We start from the raw sequence: 20,724 nt of genomic DNA on the forward strand, positions 1-20,724 counted from the left end.
CACACAATTTTAAACTGAATTTCACCAAATGATTAAATTGGTTATAAGCACACAATTTTAAACTGAACTTTACCAAATGATTGAATTGGTTATAAGCACACTTTTAAACTGAACTTCACCAAATGATTGAATTGGTTATAAGCACACAATTTTAAACTGAACTTCACCAAATGATTGAATTGGTTATAAGCACACTTTTAAACTGAACTTTACCAAATGATTGAATTGGTTATAAGCACACAATTTTAAACTGAACTTCAGCAAATGATTGAATTGGTTATAAGCACAAAATTTTAAACTGAACTTTACCAAATGATTAAATTGGTTATCAGCACACAATTTTAAACTGAACTTCACCAAATGATTGAATTGGTTATAAGCACACAATTTTAAACTGAACTTTACCAAATGATTGAATTGGTTATAAGCACACAATTTTAAACTGAACTTTACCAAATGATTGAATTGGTTATAAGCACACTTTTAAACTGAACTTTACCAAATGATTGAATTGGTTATAAGCACACAATTTTAAACTGAACTTCAGCAAATGATTGAATTGGTTATAAGCACACAATTTTAAACTGAACTTCACCAAATGATTGAATTGGTTATAAGCACACAATTTTAAACTGAACTTCACCAAATAGTTGAATTGGTTATAAGCACACAATTTTAAACTGAACTTCAGCAAATGATTGAATTGGTTATAAGCACACAATTCTAAACTGAACTTCACCAAATGATTGAATTGGTTATAAGCACACAATTTTAAACTGAACTTCACCAAATGATTGAATTGGTTATAAGCACACAATTTTAAACTGAACTTTACCAAATGATTGAATTGGTTATAAGAACACAATTTTAAACTGAACTTTACCAAATGATTGAATTGGTTATAAGCACACAATTTTAAACTGAACTTCACCAAATGATTGAATTGGTTATAAGCACACAATTTTAAACTGAACCATCACCAAATGATTGAATTGGTTATAAGCACACAATTTTAAACTGAACTTCACCAAATGATTGAATTGGTTATAAGCACACAATTTTAAACTGAACTTTACCAAATGATTGAATTGGTTATAAGCACACAATTTTAAACTGAACTTCACCAAATGATTGAATTGGTTATAAGCACACAATTTTAAACTGAACTTCACCAAATGATTGAATTGGTTATAAGCACACAATTTTAAACTGAACCATCACCAAATGATTGAATTGGTTATAAGCACACAATTTTAAACTGAACTTTACCAAATGATTGAATTGGTTATAAGCACACAATTTTAAACTGAACTTTACCAAATGATTGAATTGGTTATAAGCACACAATTTTAAACTGAACTTCACCAAATGATTGAATTGGTTATAAGCACACAATTTTAAACTGAACTTCACCAAATGATTGAATTGGTTATAAGCACACAATTTTAAACTGAACTTTACCAAATGATTGAATTGGTTATAAGCACACTTTTAAACTGAACTTCACCAAATGATTGAATTGGTTATAAGCACACAATTTTAAACTGAACTTTACCAAATGATTGAATTGGTTATAAGCACACAATTTTAAACTGAACTTTACCAAATGATTGAATTGGTTATAAGCGCACAATTTTAAACTGAACTTTACCAAATGATTGAATTGGTTATAAGCACACAATTTTAAACTGAACTTCACCAAATGATTGAATTGGTTATAAGCACACAATTTTAAACTGAACTTTACCAAATGATTGAATTGGTTATAAGCACACAATTTTAAACTGAACTTCAGCAAATGATTGAATTGGTTATAAGCACACTTTTAAACTGAACTTTACCAAATGATTGAATTGGTTATAAGCACACAATTTTAAACTGAACTTCACCAAATGATTGAATTGGTTATAAGCACACAATTTTAAACTGAACTTCACCAAATAGTTGAATTGGTTATAAGCACACAATTTTAAACTGAACTTCACCAAATGATTGAATTGGTTATAAGCACACAATTGTAAACTGAACATCACCAAATAGTTGAGTTGGTCATAAGGAAGAAGCCTATTGATTTTGAAGTCAAAATGTCACCAACTTAGGTCGAATTTCTGAAATCCTCAATTTTCATCCGATTGACTTCAATTTTGAAGGGGATTTGCATATCAGGTCATTGAATTCAACCAACAATGATTTTTAAAGGGGAACCCAAACGTTTTTTTTCTGAAAACCATTTTAAATCATCAATCATGGTATAATTCGAAGGGATTTTTTTTTTTTAAATTATTTATTGGTCAATCTGAAGGTGCAACTAATGGGGATGCCTCTTCGCGGTGGTTGCTAGTTGTTGGCACTTTTTAATCCCCCCCCCCTCCCCCCCCCCATTGCAAGACTGGGGCTAAATCTTGCCCACCCTTCCCTGCTGATTCAGGTAAGAGTGGGGAAGATTGTTAATCTCCTGAAGAAGGACAGATCTCCAATCTGTCCACATGGACTGGCCCACTCCCTTTCATCTTCCACATGATCACCTCACACACAATCACACAAATCACCACGCATTGCTCTCACACATATGTATCACATATCCACAACAAACGTTTAACCAACCCAGGACCCCAACCTCCTCAACCCATGAAACGCACACATAATTTCACCAGTACAACACAGAGGGTCTCATCAGTAAGGCCATGCAACTTAAAAAATACATTCTCACAAACAAAATTCATATATCAATCATAGAAGATACCAAATTACACGAGAAAAACAAAACACACACACACACACACATACACACACATACACACACACACACACACACACACACACACTTCCCCCCTTACCATTTTTTAAAAGAACTCACAATTTTCTCTAAAAAGAAGTTGAAATTGACAAAAGTATTTTTGTCTCCAATTCTTTATTTCACTATTAATATTACAGAACCCTTGTTTTTGATTCAGAACTTAATATATCATTTTAAATCAGTAAAATAAAAAGAAATGGCATTGACAAAATTATGGATACCCGAGACTTAATATTTGGTAGCACAGCCTTTGAACAAAATAACTGCAGTCAAGTGCTTCCTACACCTCTCTACTGGCAGTTTGGCCCACTCTTCTTGTGCAAACTGCTCCAGTTCTCCCAGATTTGAAGGGTGCCTTCTCCCAACTGCTGTTTTCAGATCTCCCCACTGGTGTTCAATGGGATTTAGATCTGGACTCTTCAGAACAGTCCAACGTTTTGTCTTGAACCATTCCTGGGTGCTTTATGAAGTGTGTTTGGGGACATTGTCCTGCTGCAAGACCCATGACATTTGATGGAGACCCAGCTTTCTGACACTGGGTTGAACATTGTGGTCCAAAATGCCTTGGGGAATCTCCTAATTTCATGATGCCACGCAAACATTCAAGGCACCCAGTGCCAGAGGCAGCACAGAAACCCGAAAATATCACTGAACCTCCTCCATGTTTGACTGTAGGGAAGGTGTTCTTTTCTTTGAAGGCTTCATTTTGTTTTATGTAAACATAGAAATGATGTGCTTTACCAAAAAGCTCTAATTTGGTCTCATCTGTCCACAGGACATTCTCCCAGAAGGATTTTGGCTTGTTTAGTTGTTTTTGGAAACTCCAGTCGGGCTTTCTTATGTCTCTCTCAGCAGTGGGGTCCTCTTGGGTCTCCTACCATAGAACCCCCTTTCATTGAGTTGGTAACGGATGGTGCGTGTCGAAACTGTCGTACATTGTGGCTGAAGGTCAGCTTGAATCTGTTTGGCAGTTGATCGAGGTTGTTTCTCCACCATTCAAACAATCCTTCACTGCAATCTTTGATCAAGTTTTCTCTTGCGGCCACGTCCATGGAATTTGGCTACAGTGCCATGAGCCTTAAACTTCCTGATAACATTGCGTATGATGGACACAGGAACATCGAGGTCTCTGGAGATGGACTTGTAGCCTTGAGAATGTCCATGCTCGGCTGCAATCTTGTGTCTGACCTCCTCAGACAATTCTCTGGTTTTCTTTCTCCTTTGTCCATGCTCATTGCAGTACACACAGTGACACAAAACAGCAGAATGAATCCTTTTCTCCATTCAAACTGGGTGCATGAGTGATTTTAATATTGCAGGCACCTGCAACTCACCGCAGGTGGGTTCAATTCCAAAGTAAAGGAGAATCACCTGCTTGAAATCTAATTATTTCTAACAACTTCTAAAAGGTGCCAATAATATTGTCCGGGCCGTTTTCGGATTTCTGCGTGGAATAAGCTAAGATTTATTAATTCTTTCAGCTTTTTTTGTTTTGTTCCACTGCAAACCAAAGAAGTACATCTATGGATATGTGGATTTATTTCAACAATTTTCTGGAAGAAATGGTGCATTATTTGAAAAAAGTGCAAGGGTGCCAATATCTTTGGCCACGACTATAATATACACACCACAGAAGCATACCATCAGAAAAATAACCAGCTAACATCCTCAGACCATTACACAAACACAAGTCACATAGGACCCAGAAAAGAGTAAAGATGTATTACAAGGTGCAAACTCAGCTACCAACTCGACACCACCATCACGCCATTCTCTTCTGCACAAAGAATAAAAATCATTAACTCGAACTTCCACTTTATAACTGCTGGCAGTGATGACAGGGTCCCACAAGACGTCCTGCGTTGATACAACCCTGCTTTCATTGGACACGCGTGACACATGACGTCCTCTTTATAAAACCGAATTCAGTATTGGATTTTAAATACATATTTTTTAAAATATGAGGGGTCCTCGGGCTCTTTTGGGTCTTTAGGAATCTACTGGGTTTTTGGGTCTTTGGTGTCCTTGAAGTAGTCGGGTTCTTTTGGGTCCTTGTGGTCTTTAGGGATCCTCAGGGTCGTTTGGATCCTTTGGGTCTTCGCTGTCCTCGGCATATTTTGAGTCCATGGGGTCTTTTGGGTCTTCACAGTCTTTAGGGATCCTCAGTCTCTTTTAGATCCTTGGGTTATTTTGGGTCATCAGGGTATTTTGGGTCTTCGGGGTCCTCTGGTTCTATTGAGTTCATTTGAGTTCTTGTCTTTTGGGGATCTATTTAGGATCTATTGAGTTCTCGTCTTTTGGGTCTTCGGGGTCCTCTGGTTCTTTGTGGTATTATGGGTCTTGGTTGTCTTAAGGGTCTAAAAGCTTCTTCAAAGTTATAATGGGGCTCAGCCATCCAAAGGGTCGAAAGGTATATTCAGATAGTACGTAATTAATAGACTGGATGCCACTGAGTTCAAACAGTACGTAATTAATAGATTAACTGAAAAGTCACATGGCCGGAGAAGATAATATTGCAGTTTCTCCTTCAAACAATAAAATAATTCTGGCTGCCAGACCGTACGACCGATCATGTTTAAATTTTAAACACGTATTCCCCTTGACGACTACTACATTATTTTGAAGTTTAACTTCAATGGATCGAGCGGTTCAAGAGAATTTTTTTTTTTTTTTTACATTTTCGTTCAATCCAATATGGCTGCCAGACCATGTGATACATGAATTCGTTTGGGAACACCATGGTATCCCCAAGGAGCCTGGTGTTGGCTTAGCGGTTAGGGTGCAGGCTTGGGATCCTAGGATCCTGAGTTTGAATCCCGGTCGATCGCTGAATTAACGCCAGGGGGGTTGACTCAGCCTGTCATCCTTCCGAAGTCGGCAAATTGAGTACCAACTTGCTGGGATGAATGATCCCGGTGTGTACCCCAATTTAGAATAGGTACATCATCACAATTATACCTGCGCATCGTAAGAGGCGACTAAGGGTTGGCGTCAGTAAGGGCATCCGGCCATAAAAATATTGCCTCAAAAACAGGGAACCATGATTGTCATGGGGCCCGCAAGGCTAACCCCCACTCTAGCGGGGAAAAATGGCCTTAAAACGACTATTCATGGTATCCCCAAGGCATGTGGAACATGTGTGTAAGGTTTCCACTCGATCTGTCTAGCCGTTCTAGAGGAGTTGATTTTAAAGGTTTATTCTTCAAAAAATTATAGCTGCCAAACCATGTGACCTATGACATCTTGGATGGGGCACATTTGTTTGTCATGGATTGGCGATCATGTCTGTAAAGTTTCGTTTTAATCTGGCCATTTCGGAGAAGGGTTTTGTGTTTAAATATATATATATATATATGGCTACCGAACCACGTAACCGATAACGTCATAATTTTTTTTTTCCCCGACCAATTTACCTTAGATCACGCTCAATAAGTTTTGTACTGATCGGATCAAGCATTCTACTTGTCTAATTATGACGTCATAATGGAGGCACCTATGACATCATCATTAACATATGTTATTCCCCATGGGGAACACTTTACAACGAGCCACATTTAATTTTTTCCATTAAGCGGTTTCGGAGATACAGGGGTGAAGTTTTTCGGTTTTTCCAAGATGGTGCCCACACATGACCTATGACATCATAATTAGCATTAAAAATTATACAGGGGGAGCCGCTCCTTTGGTGAAAAGTGTGTCAATCGGACCAATTGTTGCAGAGAAAATGAATTTCAAAGGGAATAAACCTGAAAAATGCCGGCGGAAGAATAATAAGAATAATCCAAGCAAAAACAATAGGGTACCACAGTCTGAAAAGCATGTGGTACACTTAAAAACATCAAAACCTCGCAGTCTACTACCGGCCCTGACACCATCTCCAGTTTACATGTAAAACATCTTGGACCACACAGCATATGAGCCCTCACAAATATAAGCAATTTCTCGTACCAACACTCAAGAATTCCCCAAATTTAGAAACTTGGAAAAATCATTACCCTCGTCAAGCCAAACAAAGATCCCACCAAAGCAGCCTCTTACAGACCTATCACATTATTTTGCACACCCTCCAAAGTTACAGAATGCCTTATACTTACACTCGCAAACCCTCACATCCCTCTCACACACACCGAACATGGATTCAGGCCAAACCACTCCACCACCACTCTCCTCACAAACCTCACACAAAACACGTTTGAAGGCTTCAACTTGAAAGCCCACAGAATCTTGTTTCTCACAGTCTGAGTCCTTTAGGTGCTTTTTTTGCAAACTCCAAGTGGGCTTTCATGTGTCTTTCACTGAGGAGAGGCTTCCGTCTGGCCACTCTGCCATAAAGCCCAGATCGGTGGAGTGTTGCAGTGATGGTTGTCCTTCTGTGAGTTTGTCCCATCTCCACACAGGATCTGTGGAGTTCAGCCAGAGTGACCATCGGGTTCTTGGTCACCTCTCTTACCAAGGCCCTTCTCCCCCGATTGCTCAGTTTGGCCGGGCGGCCAGCTCTCGGAAGAGTCCTGGTTGTTCCAAACTTCTTCCATTTAAGAATTATGGAGGCCACTGTGCTCTAGGGAACCTTCAATGCAGCAGAATTTTTTTTGTTGGCTTCCCCAGATCTGTGCCTCGACACAATCCTGTCTCTGAGTTCTGCAGGCAATTCCTTCGACCTTTCGACCTCATGGCTTTGTTTTTGCTCTAATATGCATTGTCAGCTGTGAGACCTTATATAGACAGGTGTGTGCCCTTCCAAATCATGCCCAATCAATTGAATTTACCACAGGTGGACTCCAGTCAAGGTGTATACACATCTCAAAGATGATCAAGAGAAATGGGAGGCACCTGAGCTAAATTTCAAGTGTCATAGCAAAGGGTCTGAATACTTATGTAAATGTGATATTTCAGTTTTTTATTTTCAATAAATTTGCAAAACTTTCTAAAATCCTGTTTTCTCTTTGTCATTATGGGGTATTGAGTGTAGATTGATGAGGGAAAAAATGAATTTAAACGATTTCAGCATAAGGCTGCAACATAACAAAATGTGAAAAAAGTGAAGGGGTCTGAATACTTTCTGAATGCACTGTAACCACAAGATCTAGCTATGTGTTACATAGCAGTGCTCTGTAAAATGTTCTAAGCACAAAAGCGAACATTTTGTTGCGCCGATCTACACTCGGGTATTTCACACAAACGTCATCCAATTTCTGGTAAACTTCAGGTGTTTAAGCCATTGGTGTAGCATGAAACCATCTCGGTTTATATTACTACATTCACCAAGTACGCATCGACTATGCATGAACCACCTTTAGAGGCCATTTGTCCCCACAGAGCAGGGGTTGGCCTTTTTCGGGCACCGTGTTCCCCCTTTTTGAAGCAATGTTTTATGGCCGGATGCCCTTCCTGCCGCCAACCCTGTTCGTTGCCTCTTGCAACACACAGGGAATTGCCAGTGAACTGGTACTGAATTTGCCGACCTCAGAAGGATGACAGGCTGAGTCAACCCCCCTGGCGTTATTTCAGCGATCGACCGGGATTCGAACCCAGGATCCTAGGATCCCAAGCCGGCACCCTAACCGCTAAGCCAACATCAGGCTTGCGCATCGACTATGCATCTTTTTGGAAAACCGTGATGTAACCCATAGACAGTACGGATATGGCAGTTGACTTCTGAGAGTGACGTCATGGATAAGCGTGAAGAAGATTTCGACTTTTCATCGCAAAATTACCAACTGAATTAATAGCAAATTGAAAAAAGATGTATTATATCTTTTGTAGGGTACTAGGGCATGCCCGTACTATATCTATATCTAAAATTATATCCCCCCCCTCTATTTACATGAAATGGTTTGGTCCAAAGCGAACGGCTTGCGAGTGGTGACAATCCCCCCCCTCTATTTACATGCAATGGTTTGGTCCAAAGCGAACGGCTTCCGGAGTTTGGTAAAGAAATCGCCATCGCGTGCACAAACGCGCAGGAAAGCGAATGAATCGCAAATTCGTTTTTATTAGTTGTAAAACATAGTTTAACGCCAACATAGTTTGCAAACGTGAAATAAATGAATACGCTCTCAAATGTGCCATCCGAGGCAGAGTGTGCCCGCCACGTTCGGCACACGCGATCGTTCGTTGCTCTCTGATTGGTTGAATCGTTTTTTGGACATAGCTCGGTAAGTAATTGTCCGATTAATATGAAACCTTGAAAAGGCACATCCTCGGGTCCCCAGCAATATACCTGGCAAGTTAAAAGTATATCGGACCCGTGGTTGTCGAGAAACAGCGGTCACAGACAAACGTACAGACGTACAGACAGACAGACAGAGATTACTGGAATTATAGATAGATGGAGGGATAGATTGGCATTGAGGTGGTTTGAGCGCTTAGGTTCCTGTTTAAGGTCAAATTTAATTTGCGATTTCGCAAACATCATGCTCTGCCCGACGTCTTTTGTGTTTGTTTTTTGCGAAATCGAATATTCGCAAGTATATTTGTTGGTCTGGTCTGTGATTCTGTCTTTGTTTGTCTGGATGTCAATTGTCTGCAGTTCACAATTTCAAACATATCTCTTAAAAACTTCACATGGTAGAGCTGGTCATAAGCAAGAAGCCTATTGATATTGAGGTCAAAAGGTCAACATAGGCCAACGGTCAACTTTGGTGCAATTTCTAAAATCCTCAATTTTCACCGATTTGGATTGACTTGAAATTTGAACAGGATTTGCATATCATGTCACTGACTACAACCACCCATTATTTTTGAGGTCAACATACACAGGTAAAAAATGTCAACTAAGGTGCAATTTCAAAAATCCTCAATTTTCACTGATTTGGATTGACTTGAAATTTGAACAGGATTTGCATATCATGTCACTGACTACAACCACCCATTATTTTTGAGGTCAACATACACAGGTAAAAAATGTCAACTAAGGTGCAATTTCAAAAATCCTCAATTTTCACTGATTTGGATTGACTTGAAATTTGAACAGGATTTGCATATCATGTCACTGACTACAACCACCCATTATTTTTGAGGTCTGAAGATCAACATAGGCCAAATTTCTAATATTGGAAATTTTCATCCGATTTACTTGAAATTTGAACAGGGTGTGTATATCATATCATGAATTCAACCACCCATTCTTTTTAAGGTCACCATCGGCCAAATGGCAACAATTTGTATCAACGGTGAGATTTCTAAATTGGTCCGTTTTCATCAGATCAAGTTGAAATATGAAGATGATTTGCATATCAAGTCACTGAATTGAACCACCACTTATTTTTAAGGTCAAACTTGTTTTGGGGATTTCGCAAGTCGTGTGTGTTTTGTGCTTCACGCTGTCTCCTACAGTTCTGGCCCGACTTCATCCAGATTTGCTACAGCATGACCCCACTTTGTGTATAGGTGCGTTTTTATCTCTGCCGGTAGTCTTGAGGGGCGGGGCAATTTCTAGATGTAAATCTGTACCGTGTAGCGCCGCTTCAGGTCGGACAGGTACAGTGTTCCTGTCCCCACGTTTTCCAGTTGCAGTGAAATGTTTTGAATTATAAGCAGCAGACGTTTTTTTTTTCTTCATGCACGCAACCCGGGTTATTTTTATTTCATTTTTGGGAGAGAGATGTAAGTTGCCTATGCAACACCCAAACAAAAAGTATGTTTCAGAAGAATGTGTTGCATGCTTGGAACAAAATCACACGCGGGGCGTTTACACTGCTGGTGGTAAATAGTGAGACCTAAGAGCTCCACAGACTGCATCTCTTCCAGGGTTTGGTCTTTGATGTCGACTGGGGGGCTTGACACGTGATGCTCGTGGAGGGAACAGAGTGAATGCTTGCGTCTTTCCTTCATTTAAAGATGGTCCAGACAGAGGACGCACAATTTTTCATTGTTTTTTTTTTCCTTCTTTAGAATTCCACAAAGATGCTGATTCGCCGTTTGTGTTCCTGGGACACACATGGCGACAAAGTTGTGGAAAGCAGGTTGCCTCTGAAGTGGTCATTAAAAAGTGCTACAAATTATTTTCCAGAGAAGAAGAAGAAGAAGAATAAATCATTCACAAAGACCAACAACGTCGGTCCGAAAGCATTGTCTTGCGTGATACCCGCCTCAAGAGGAGGATCACAAATAATACTATCAAGATTCAAGACCATTGATAGTGAGCCTTTGTTTCTTAGAAAAAAACCGGAGGTCCATTGAAGGAAGGACCATTGCATACTATTGCAGACAGCTTGGAAAGGGTTGAGGATCAGAGTATTGAGGAGATACAACCTTGACCTCTCATTTGATATAGAATAGCCAGGGACAGGGTGGAAGCCAAACTGATGATCAGAGATGGAAGAGTTAGAGAAGAGATAATGCCTTATGTCTGCAACAATATAAGAAAATATGAGGAACTCAAACACAGAAGGGGGCTTTGGGCCCAGCATATCTCTGCTTTATCCACAACCCATAAATTTCATTTTCTACAGTATTTTATTTTGCTGCAGATAGAGGGAAGAAGAAGGAATTGGGAGGACACCAGTGAGGCAGGGACATCACAGGTGTTTTTTTTCTTTCTTGTTTTGTTTTATGCCTCCGCCGACGAAGTCGCTGGAGGCGTAATGTTTTTGCTTTGTCCGTCCAACTGTCCGTGCTTCCATCTGTCCATGATAGGTTTTCGTTACCACGATAACTTAGAACAGCTGAAAGGATGTAAGTCAAACTTGGTGCAAGTATGTATTATGATGTAAAGATAAACAGATTACATTATGGTGTCAAAAGGTCAGAGGTCCCATTTTGTAAAGATTCTGTTACAACGCTAACTTGTGAATCACCGATGGGATTTTGACGAAATTTTGTAAAATTATATATTATGATGCAAAGATGAACTGATTAAATTTTGGCATCAAAGTTCAAAGGTTAGAGGTCATGTCAGTTAAAAATGTGATACTTGAGAACAGCTGAAGGGGTTTAAATCAAAGTTGGTAGAAGTATGTATAATGATGTAATAATGTGGGCGAAGGTCGACGTCCCGACGTTGAAGAGTGCCGTTCTAGTATTTATTATTTTTTAATTATTATTATTCATCATCATCATCGGGTCAATCTCAATCGGACATTAATATTACTAGCAACGGTACCCGCCCTACGGGCGGGGCTTCAATTGGGAGGCCCAAATGAAAAGGTAAAATATCAGAAATTGAAGGCCTTTTGTATTTTAAACGATTCATATTCATATTAGTAAGATATACTTCTAAAAATACTGTTTAGATTTTGATGATTTGCGTGTGATATTTAACGGATGTTTATATAAATCGCGCCTCCAAATTGCGCCTCCAAATACATCTTAGGGCGGGTACCGTCATATATAATGGCGATACAACATAACTTCGCATCGCAGTGACGGTGAGCACCAATATGGCGGCTGTAAGACCCTGCTATGTATCGTTAGGGTTGGCGGCTGCTAGAATCCAAAGGAATGATTCCTAGTGAGATACCCGTGCTACGCACGGGTGGGAGGCCAGAGGCAACAGGCAATGCAGATACGGCGAATGCTAAAGCATGAAACCAATAAATTCCACATTCCTGTAGCACCTTCAGTCGCACATCAGACATGGACAGCAAGTTCGTGAATGACTTCCATTAAAAACGTACCCGTTCGCAAACGGGTACGTTCACGCATAGAAACATCAATCGTGGGTCCGTGGTGAATCTGCATATGGCGATCCGCGAAGTTCACGTTCAGAAAGTAGAAACCATCACGGCATGTCGTCATTCACTTGAACTCGGTCTCTTTTTTTCATTCCAAACAACATATCTCCAATCACAAATTAATCACAAAATAAACTTTTAACAACATTGTTAATGTTTCCTTCATTGTAAAAACTACCAAGTCAACAGTTAAATGGGTTTTGAGCCGATAGGTGTTATGGCCTTGGCAAGATCGATGGAGACAGCGATCTGTTAGTGTATACACTGCCCAAATAGCTATGTAGAATTCTCTCATGTAGAGATTCAACCCGTGTCCTTATACACTATCCGTGGATATCCGTGTCCTTATAAACTACCCGTGGCCTATATAAACTGTCCTACGTTTGAACTTTCGCCGAGGTCATTATTTACTTTTAATGATGTTTATACATGAATCGAAAAGAAGATAATTGGTGTTGAGTCGTCCTTTCCACATATCTCTTGGGATTGCAAGTTGGAGAGACAGCCGCGTCGGGCAGGGAGGGGGTTGGAATTCTCTCAAGCAGGGATTCAACCCGTGTCCTTATAAAAGGTCTTTGTCCGAGGTCACCGAGTCAGATTGGTGCAGCCGTTTGTGCGGCACCTGGGAAAACAACATAGTCACAATGAAAACATCGTCACAATGAACGTTATGCGAACGCGAATGTTATGCGGGAGTCCAAACCTGAGAATGCTGGAGACAAAAGCTGAAATTGGGAAAACAATATAGCCTATTTTACTCCTGGAGATCCCAGGATTACCCACCCAAAATATCGTTGCGATCGGTTCAGCAGTTTTTACGGTACCTTTGAATGGACAGACAGACAGACGGACGGACAGACAGATGGACGGACATTTGGTGAATTATAGTAAGATTAAACAACTTAAACAAATATTAACCGTTGTTTGCAACCCAAATGTTGTTGTGTGATCTTACTGTGTGTGATGTTGCTGTGTGATTTTATTAAGTCGGCCGTAGTATATATCTATCTATAATTCCAGTAATCTCTGTGTGTGTGTCTGTGTGTATGTCTGTGTGTATGTCTGTGTGTCTGTGTGTTTGTCTGTGACCGCTGTTTCTCGACAACCACGGGTCCGATATACTTTAAACTTGCCAGGTATATTGCTGGGGACCCGAGGATGTGCCTTTTCAAGGTTTCATATTAATCGGAGAAGTAGTTACCGAGCTATGGCGATTTCTTTACCAAACTCCGCAAGCCGTTCGCTTTGGACCAAACCATTTCATGTAAATAGAGGGGGGGGGATTGTCACCGTACTCGCAAGCCGTTCGCTTTGGACCAAACCATTTCATGTAAATAGAGGGGGGGGATTGTCACCGTACTCGCAAGCCGTTCGCTTTGGCTTTGCGAATGGACCAAACCATTTCATGTAAATAGAGGGGGGGGGATATAATTTTAGATATATATATAGTACGGGCATGCCCTAGTATTTATAATTTTGAAAGCAATGAAGTCAATGAAGCGATACAAAGGGACTTGCTGTCCAAAATCTCCAGGTGTGTGACTATATATGTGTGTGCGTAAGTAAGGTCCAATATTTACTGCAGGTTTTGAAAAAGTTGTGGAATTTAATGTTCATAAATTTTGAACCCCGTTGATAGCTTTCCATATTATTTTTTAACTCATTAACACTTTTTATTTTTCTTCTCACACCTCACACATCCCAATGCATAGAAATGGCAGCAGAGGTCCTGGAAAGTCTCTCAGCTTCTGAGCTGGCAATATCCTGTCCTGAAGTACTGCTGCTGCGTGGGTCGAGTCTTGTGGGCCCCGGCACGGGTACCAATGCCGTTCTCTCACCGTCACCATCACCCGGCCTTGGACCCTTTCTGCCTCCATCTTTGCCTTGGGATTCTGAAGCAAATGGCTGCCTGGCAGCACCGGAGGGTGACCCGCTCACCCCAGACTCAGTGGCTCACAGTACGAGTAGCCTTTGCGGGGAGGATCAAGAAGTTCCAGCAAAGGCCCTCAAGCTGGACTTAGAAGCCCACTATAATGGGGTGGGTGGAGGACCAAGTGCAGCAGTAGCACTCGCTGTGGCAGGGTCGAGAGAACTTGGTTCAAACTCACCGTCGGCCACAGCAAGTTCGTTTCTGACTGGTGCAGGAATGCGATTAGCAGTGAACAGTGGAGAAGCAGGATGTTTGCTCTCAGCTCACCTTCTCCACCAGTCGTCTCCTGTCAGTCCTGAATCTTGTTCACAATAATGTTCCAAGCACCTATCATCCACTTTCACTTCATTCCCTGATCAGTCCCTCTTCCTCTTTACCCTTGTATCTTGATTTACCCAATGGAAGAGCCGCTGGCGGCTTAGCTTGCTGGAGGCTAACATGATTGTGGTGGTGGTCTTGGTTGAAAATCGACAGATTGGAACTCATTGGGTATCACCTGAAACTGCAGCCTTGAGAAACCAGTGTTTACATGCTCGTTGCCGCAGACTGCAGGAAATTGATCATCCTGAAACTCTCAATTTTCTAAGCGGCTTGAGACGCTTACTTCTGGAAACATTTTTTGCATATCGAGTGTGTGTACAAGTTTTCACTCATTTGCAAAGAAACTTTCCTTTTCTGTTATGACTAAAATAATTATTATTATTATTTTGAATGGTGGAATGTGGGGGGCGTGGGTGAGCGGGCGGGATTGAGTGAGTAGTTCCGGAGAAATTGAAAATCTTCCTTGAAAATATCTCCGCAATGTTTTGGTACCAAAATGTTTCGAGTTTTTAGGACTTGTACGTACTTCACCTGATACACTTTTGAGGCAACCCACTCCACGGTGTGAGAATCTGCATCCGCCACCCATGCAGCCTCTGCTTCACAGGGCTTCCTTCACAAACGGAAGTGAGCTGGGTCTCTCCTGCCTACATCTTTAGAATGCATATCTGTCACCAATCACCAAGGATTTTGAAAAGACTGTTTGTGGTGTGGAGGGATGGATGAGGAGGGTTGTTGGTAATGTCAGAGGAGAACATAGTCAGCATCAAAGCTTTAGCCAAAAGCAAATGCTGTTTGTGGTTACGTCACCTTGGCCAAATTGTGAACGTGTGTAGGATTGTGCCTGGAAAATGGTTTATTCTTTGAAAAAAGGTTTTTTGTTGTAGTATTTCCAGCATTACCAGGGCATTGTTTGCACATGAGATATTCCAAGAGAATATGTAGAGGATATGGTGGGGTTGAGGGGAAGGGGTTACACTTGATCTCCGTTTATTTTACTCATTTCCTTTTTTGTCTGTGTCTCTACCTATTTGTCTTTTACTCTCTTCTCCATGCCTGATTGGATAACTTTCAGACATGGTTGTGGACCTGCCATTCAGAGAGGCTTTGGGATTGAAGGCTGGAAACCTTGATGATGGACGGTGCCCAGGTAGCGGTCCAGATGGACATCAAATCGGGCACTCGACAAACTGAAGGAATGCAGATGTTACTGCCCGACCGTCTCCATTTGTCTCTTTCTTCCATTTTATTTGCATGCTCATGTGCTCTTTCCTCTCAGCCTTCAGCAACTGTATTTCTACAAATAGGTTCCTCCGTGGAAAGCAGTTTTGCTGTCACAATTGTATGCATCAGCACTGGCTTTGATAGCAATGAGCTACAGAGCGTTCCTTAATTTATTATGCAAGATGTCTTGTAATGGTTCTAAATTTTTCTTTTGGTGCTGAATATCTTCAAAGGCGATTTTTGAAGTGGACAGGTGTAGTACCACCCTTTGGTCATCGTTACTGGGGGGTAAACAGATGTGAAGAGCAGCGGTCATTTTGGAACGCGTTTTCGACCATCGTGATTTTGATGCCCGCTGCTCCGTCCGAAGTTTGTTTTCCATTTGCAAATTAGTTTTAATGCGTCCCTTTTATGTCTCGCTTTTATGAGAAATTTTACTGCAATTTTTATTTTGTTTTGCCTTATTTTATTTTTTTTCCCCCCAAACCAAAGTTTTTACTTTCAGAAATTTTAATCTGATTGTCCTTTTGGCACTTAACTTCGAGTGGTAGTGAAGCTGTACTTTTATTACGATTGGGGGGAATCTAGCCGACTCCATTCGTAGTACCGTCCTGCCTCAACTGTTTGGCTCGAGGTGTTGGTCAAAGAGCACGGAGTTTCCCTTTTTAATTACCTCCGCCACCGAAGGTGGATGGAGGTTATGTTTTGCACCCCTGTCTGTCTGCTTGTTTGTCTGTTTGTTTTTTTCTGTCTCTGAACAAGATATCTCAACAGGTTGTGAACGGATTCGGACGAAATTCGGCAGAGAGGTAGCGTGTGTGACTAGGACAAAATGATTACATTTTGGTGAAGATCCGGATCAGGCTAGTATTATTTTTAAAGTGGTTCTTCACCATTGAGTGATTGGGCTAAATCCGATACATAGCACGATATCTCAAAAAGTTATGGCCGGATTTGGATGAAACTTGGTGGACCCATTGGGTGTGTGACGAGGACTAATCAATTCGATTTTGGTGAATATCTGGATGTGGATTCAGATACGATAATTATTTAATTTTATAAGTGATTCTTCACCATTGAGAGATAGGGACAAAAGCGATATATAACATGATATTTAAAAAAAAGTTATGGACAAGTTATGACTAAACTTAGTGGACGAGTCGATTAGATTTTGGTGCAGGTCCGAATCCATATCTGACCTATCAGTGGGATACGAAACATAAACTGTTCAGGGTTGTGGATGTATGCGCTCTACCGAGTGCTGTTCTAGTTTTTTTTGTTTTGTTGTTTTTTAGTGCTGTTACAAACAAGTGAAATGAAGGTATTCATCTTTCGGCGGTATTGGATGCGGCTAATATGAGAATTTATTTATCTGCTGAGTGCAATTGAAGTGCAGAGAAGATGTACGGTGTAGCTTGTAGAGAGTTCTATTTTTTATTTTTAAATTTCGTTTTTTCCTTTTAAAATGAAAATCCGGGGATATATGTGTCACCGTTCATCTTTCATGCCGTGTGACTGCTCCGTTCTGCTGCTGGAGATGTTTTTGTTTATTCTTCGCTGAGCTTAATTTTATTGTTAAACCGAGGAAATAACTGGCCATCATTGAAAGTTTTGTACAAATCCATTTATTTACCTTTTATTTTTTAAACGTGCAAGGGTGGGATCAGTGGTCGGGGTGGTCGGTTCAATGGAAATCAGGTACACGGCTTGCAGGTGGCCGTTGATATGAATCATTATGTAAGAGTGGAGTGTGATGGAACGTTTCTGGTCAATCCTGTGAAGGAATCGGGTCCACGGGAGATGCTACACACATACATTTGATCGTAATAACCCAAACAACTTCCAGTCGTAGATTGTACAACACTGTCCTTTGTTGACCACTTTTTTGCAGGTTGCTTTTCACTCGTTGAAAACTAATGGATCTGTACATTTTTCTGTACTTTTGACATGTTTTTTGGATAAAAGAGTTTAAATTAATTTTGTTACCTTGCTTTGTTTGACAAATGACGATTGCAGTCGTGGAGAATCGTCTAACATTGAAAAGTTTTGTACATTTTATTTTCTACATTCTATCTTTATTTTGTATTTTGTTACATCCGGATAAATGTTATGTATGTGACTGCCCATCTACCTGCTTGGTTTATTTGTGCATGTTTGAAGATTTATTTATTCATTCATGCCCCCCTCTACCTAAGGGGTCGAGTTGTATATGCGGTGAAATACGGGACTTTCAAAATGACGGGACTTTCAAAATGACGTACGAATGTTAACAAGGCCTTTTGCACATACGCCGTGTGTGCGTTTTTAGTGACTCAGTTCTGCTCGTGGGGCACTTTTAACCTGCTGTTGCTCGTACGTAATCTGTAATTCAACTAGTCTTAACATAATTTTCAGTATATAAACGAAAGAGTGGCAATTTCAAAATGGTGAACCATAATTGTTCTGTTCCTCAATGCAAATCGGACTCACAAATATAGGAAATACGAGAAATATCGGTGGATGAGAGAGATGTTGGGTTCATACCTTTGTCCTGTCAATAAAAGCAAGCGGCAGCGGTTGATATAACACGGTCGGACGCTTTTCCTTTTAGCAATAGATGCAAAAATCTAGTCTCTGGTCTCTGGTGGCCCTGTAATGAAACAAAATGTATATATATATATAACGGCAATCACAGCCCATACAGCTCCCCTGCTCCTCGTCCCAAACATGATTAATCACAAATATCATTTTAAACTTAGTCGTGGCCAAAAATATTTGCACTCTTGCAATAATAATAACTTGCAATAACTCACAATTTTCTCTAAAAATAAGTTTAAATTGACAAAAGTATTTGGTCTCCACAATTCTTTATTTTGCTGTTAATATTACAGAACCTTTGTTTTTGATTCAGAACCTAACTTAACATATTCTTTTAAATCAGAAAATAAAAAGAAATGGCATTGACAAAAATTATTGACACCCTACACTTAATATTTGGTAGCACAGCCTTTGGACAAAATAACCAGTCAAGCACTTCCTACATCCATGAATGAGCTTCCTACACCTCTCCACTAGTGGTTTTGCCCACTCTTCTGGTGCAAACTACTCCAGTTCTCCCAGATTTGTAGGGTGCCTTCTCCCAACTGCTGTTTTCAGATCTCCACACAGGTGTTCAATGCGATTTAGATCTGGAATCATTGCTGGCCAATTCAGAACAGTCCAGCGTTTTGTCTTGAAGCATTCCTGGGTGCTTTTTGAAGTGTGTTTGGGGTCATTGTCCTGCTGCAAGACCCATGACCCAGCTTTCTGACACTTGGTTGAACATTGCACTCCAAAATGCCTTGGTGATCTCCTGATTTCATGATGCCATGCACACATTCAAGGCACCCAGTTCCAGAGGCAGCACAGCAACCCCAAAACATCACTGAACCTCCTCCATGTTTGACATTAGAGAAGGTATTCTTTTCTTTGAAGGCTTCATTTTGTTTTCTGTAAACATAGAGATGATGTGCTTTACCAAAAAGCTCTAATTTGGTCACATCTGTCCACAGGACATTCTCCCAGAAGGATTTTGGCCTGTTCAGGTGTGTTTTGGAAAACTCCAGTCAGGCTTCCTTATGTCTGTCCGTCTCTCAGTAGTGGGGTCCTCCTGGGTGTCCTACCATAGAACCCCCTTTCGTTGAGTTGGCCACAGATAATGCGAGTTGAAACTGTTGTACCTTGTGTCTGAAGGTCATCTTGAATCTGTTTGGTAGTTGATCGAGGTGCTTTGCTTTCTCCACCATTCGAACAATCCTTCGCTGCAATTTTTACCTCTGCCACCTACTTGAATGAGTGATTTTTATATTGCAGGCACCTGCAACTAACCACAAGTGAGTTCAATTCCAAAGTAAAGGAGAATCACCTGCTTGAAATCCAATTATTTCTAACAACTTCTAAAAGGTACCAATAATATTGTCTGGGCCATTTTAGGATTTCTGTGTGGAATAAGCTAAGATTTATTAATTTTTTTCTGCTTTTTTTGTTTTGTTCCACTGCATTCCAAAGAAATACATTTGTGGATACCAAAATATTTTTTTATTTCAACAATTTTCTTGGAAGGAACGGTGCATTATTTGAAAAAAGTGCAAGGGTGCCAATATTTTTGGCCACGACTGTACCCTGTGCATTGACATGCCCCAGATATTTACCTTTCCTCAATTACAGGGATGATCCAGGAGGTCAGGTAGAACGCAGCATCCACAGGCCTTGCACCGGTCCACATCCACTGCAGTTTGCAGTACGGGCAGCTGCAAGCTATCAGCTTTTTGAGTGAACTGAGAAAGTTCTCCAACTTTTTCGTTATGCAGAGGCACACCCCTTTATTGCAGGTGCACTTCCAAGTATTTTCAGCTTATTTCAGAAGCTTTGTGAGCCATTCGAGGTAATCCTTATCTCGCACACACACGATAGATTTTGTATCGCTCCACACATCGCAGTTTCCTGGGGTTTCTGCGCATGCGCACCGAGCATTTTGAGGCAGGTTATGTCATTTTTAAAGTCCCATGTTGAGCTACAATTGCAATGAAGTTGCCACCGTAAAGTAGAATGTTGATTGAAGTGTTATCCACCACTGTTGCAAGCATCGAGAAACTGACGTTTCCTGTCCCAGGCTTTGGTCAGACAAGAGGAGTTGACTCCTTGATGAAGGGTTAATGCCCGAAACGTCAGCTTCTTGCTTCCCATGGCGGTTAATGCAGTTGGCTCAATGTTTTATTGATTAAATCCATTGTTATACATGCCCGCTGAAGCAGATCGAC

General features: G+C 40.6%; 1 protein-coding gene across 1 annotated transcript in view; it reads left to right on the forward strand.

Moving 5' to 3' along the window:
* Window positions 1–18,065, forward strand: part of LOC137427804 (mesoderm induction early response protein 3) — a 115,641-nt gene extending 97,576 nt beyond the window's left edge. Inside the window, exon 13 of the mRNA XM_068117554.2 lies at window positions 14,184–18,065. Within this exon, the coding sequence (XP_067973655.2) occupies window positions 14,184–14,716 (533 nt within the window). The 3' untranslated portion in view covers window positions 14,717–18,065. The remainder of the gene's footprint in view (window positions 1–14,183) is intronic.
* Window positions 18,066–20,724: the final 2,659 nt, after the last annotated feature.

The sequence above is a fragment of the Myxine glutinosa genome, chromosome 1 (genome assembly GCF_964187855.1).
Source record: "Myxine glutinosa chromosome 1, kmMyxGlut1.1, whole genome shotgun sequence".
NCBI lineage: Eukaryota > Metazoa > Chordata > Myxini > Myxiniformes > Myxinidae > Myxine > Myxine glutinosa.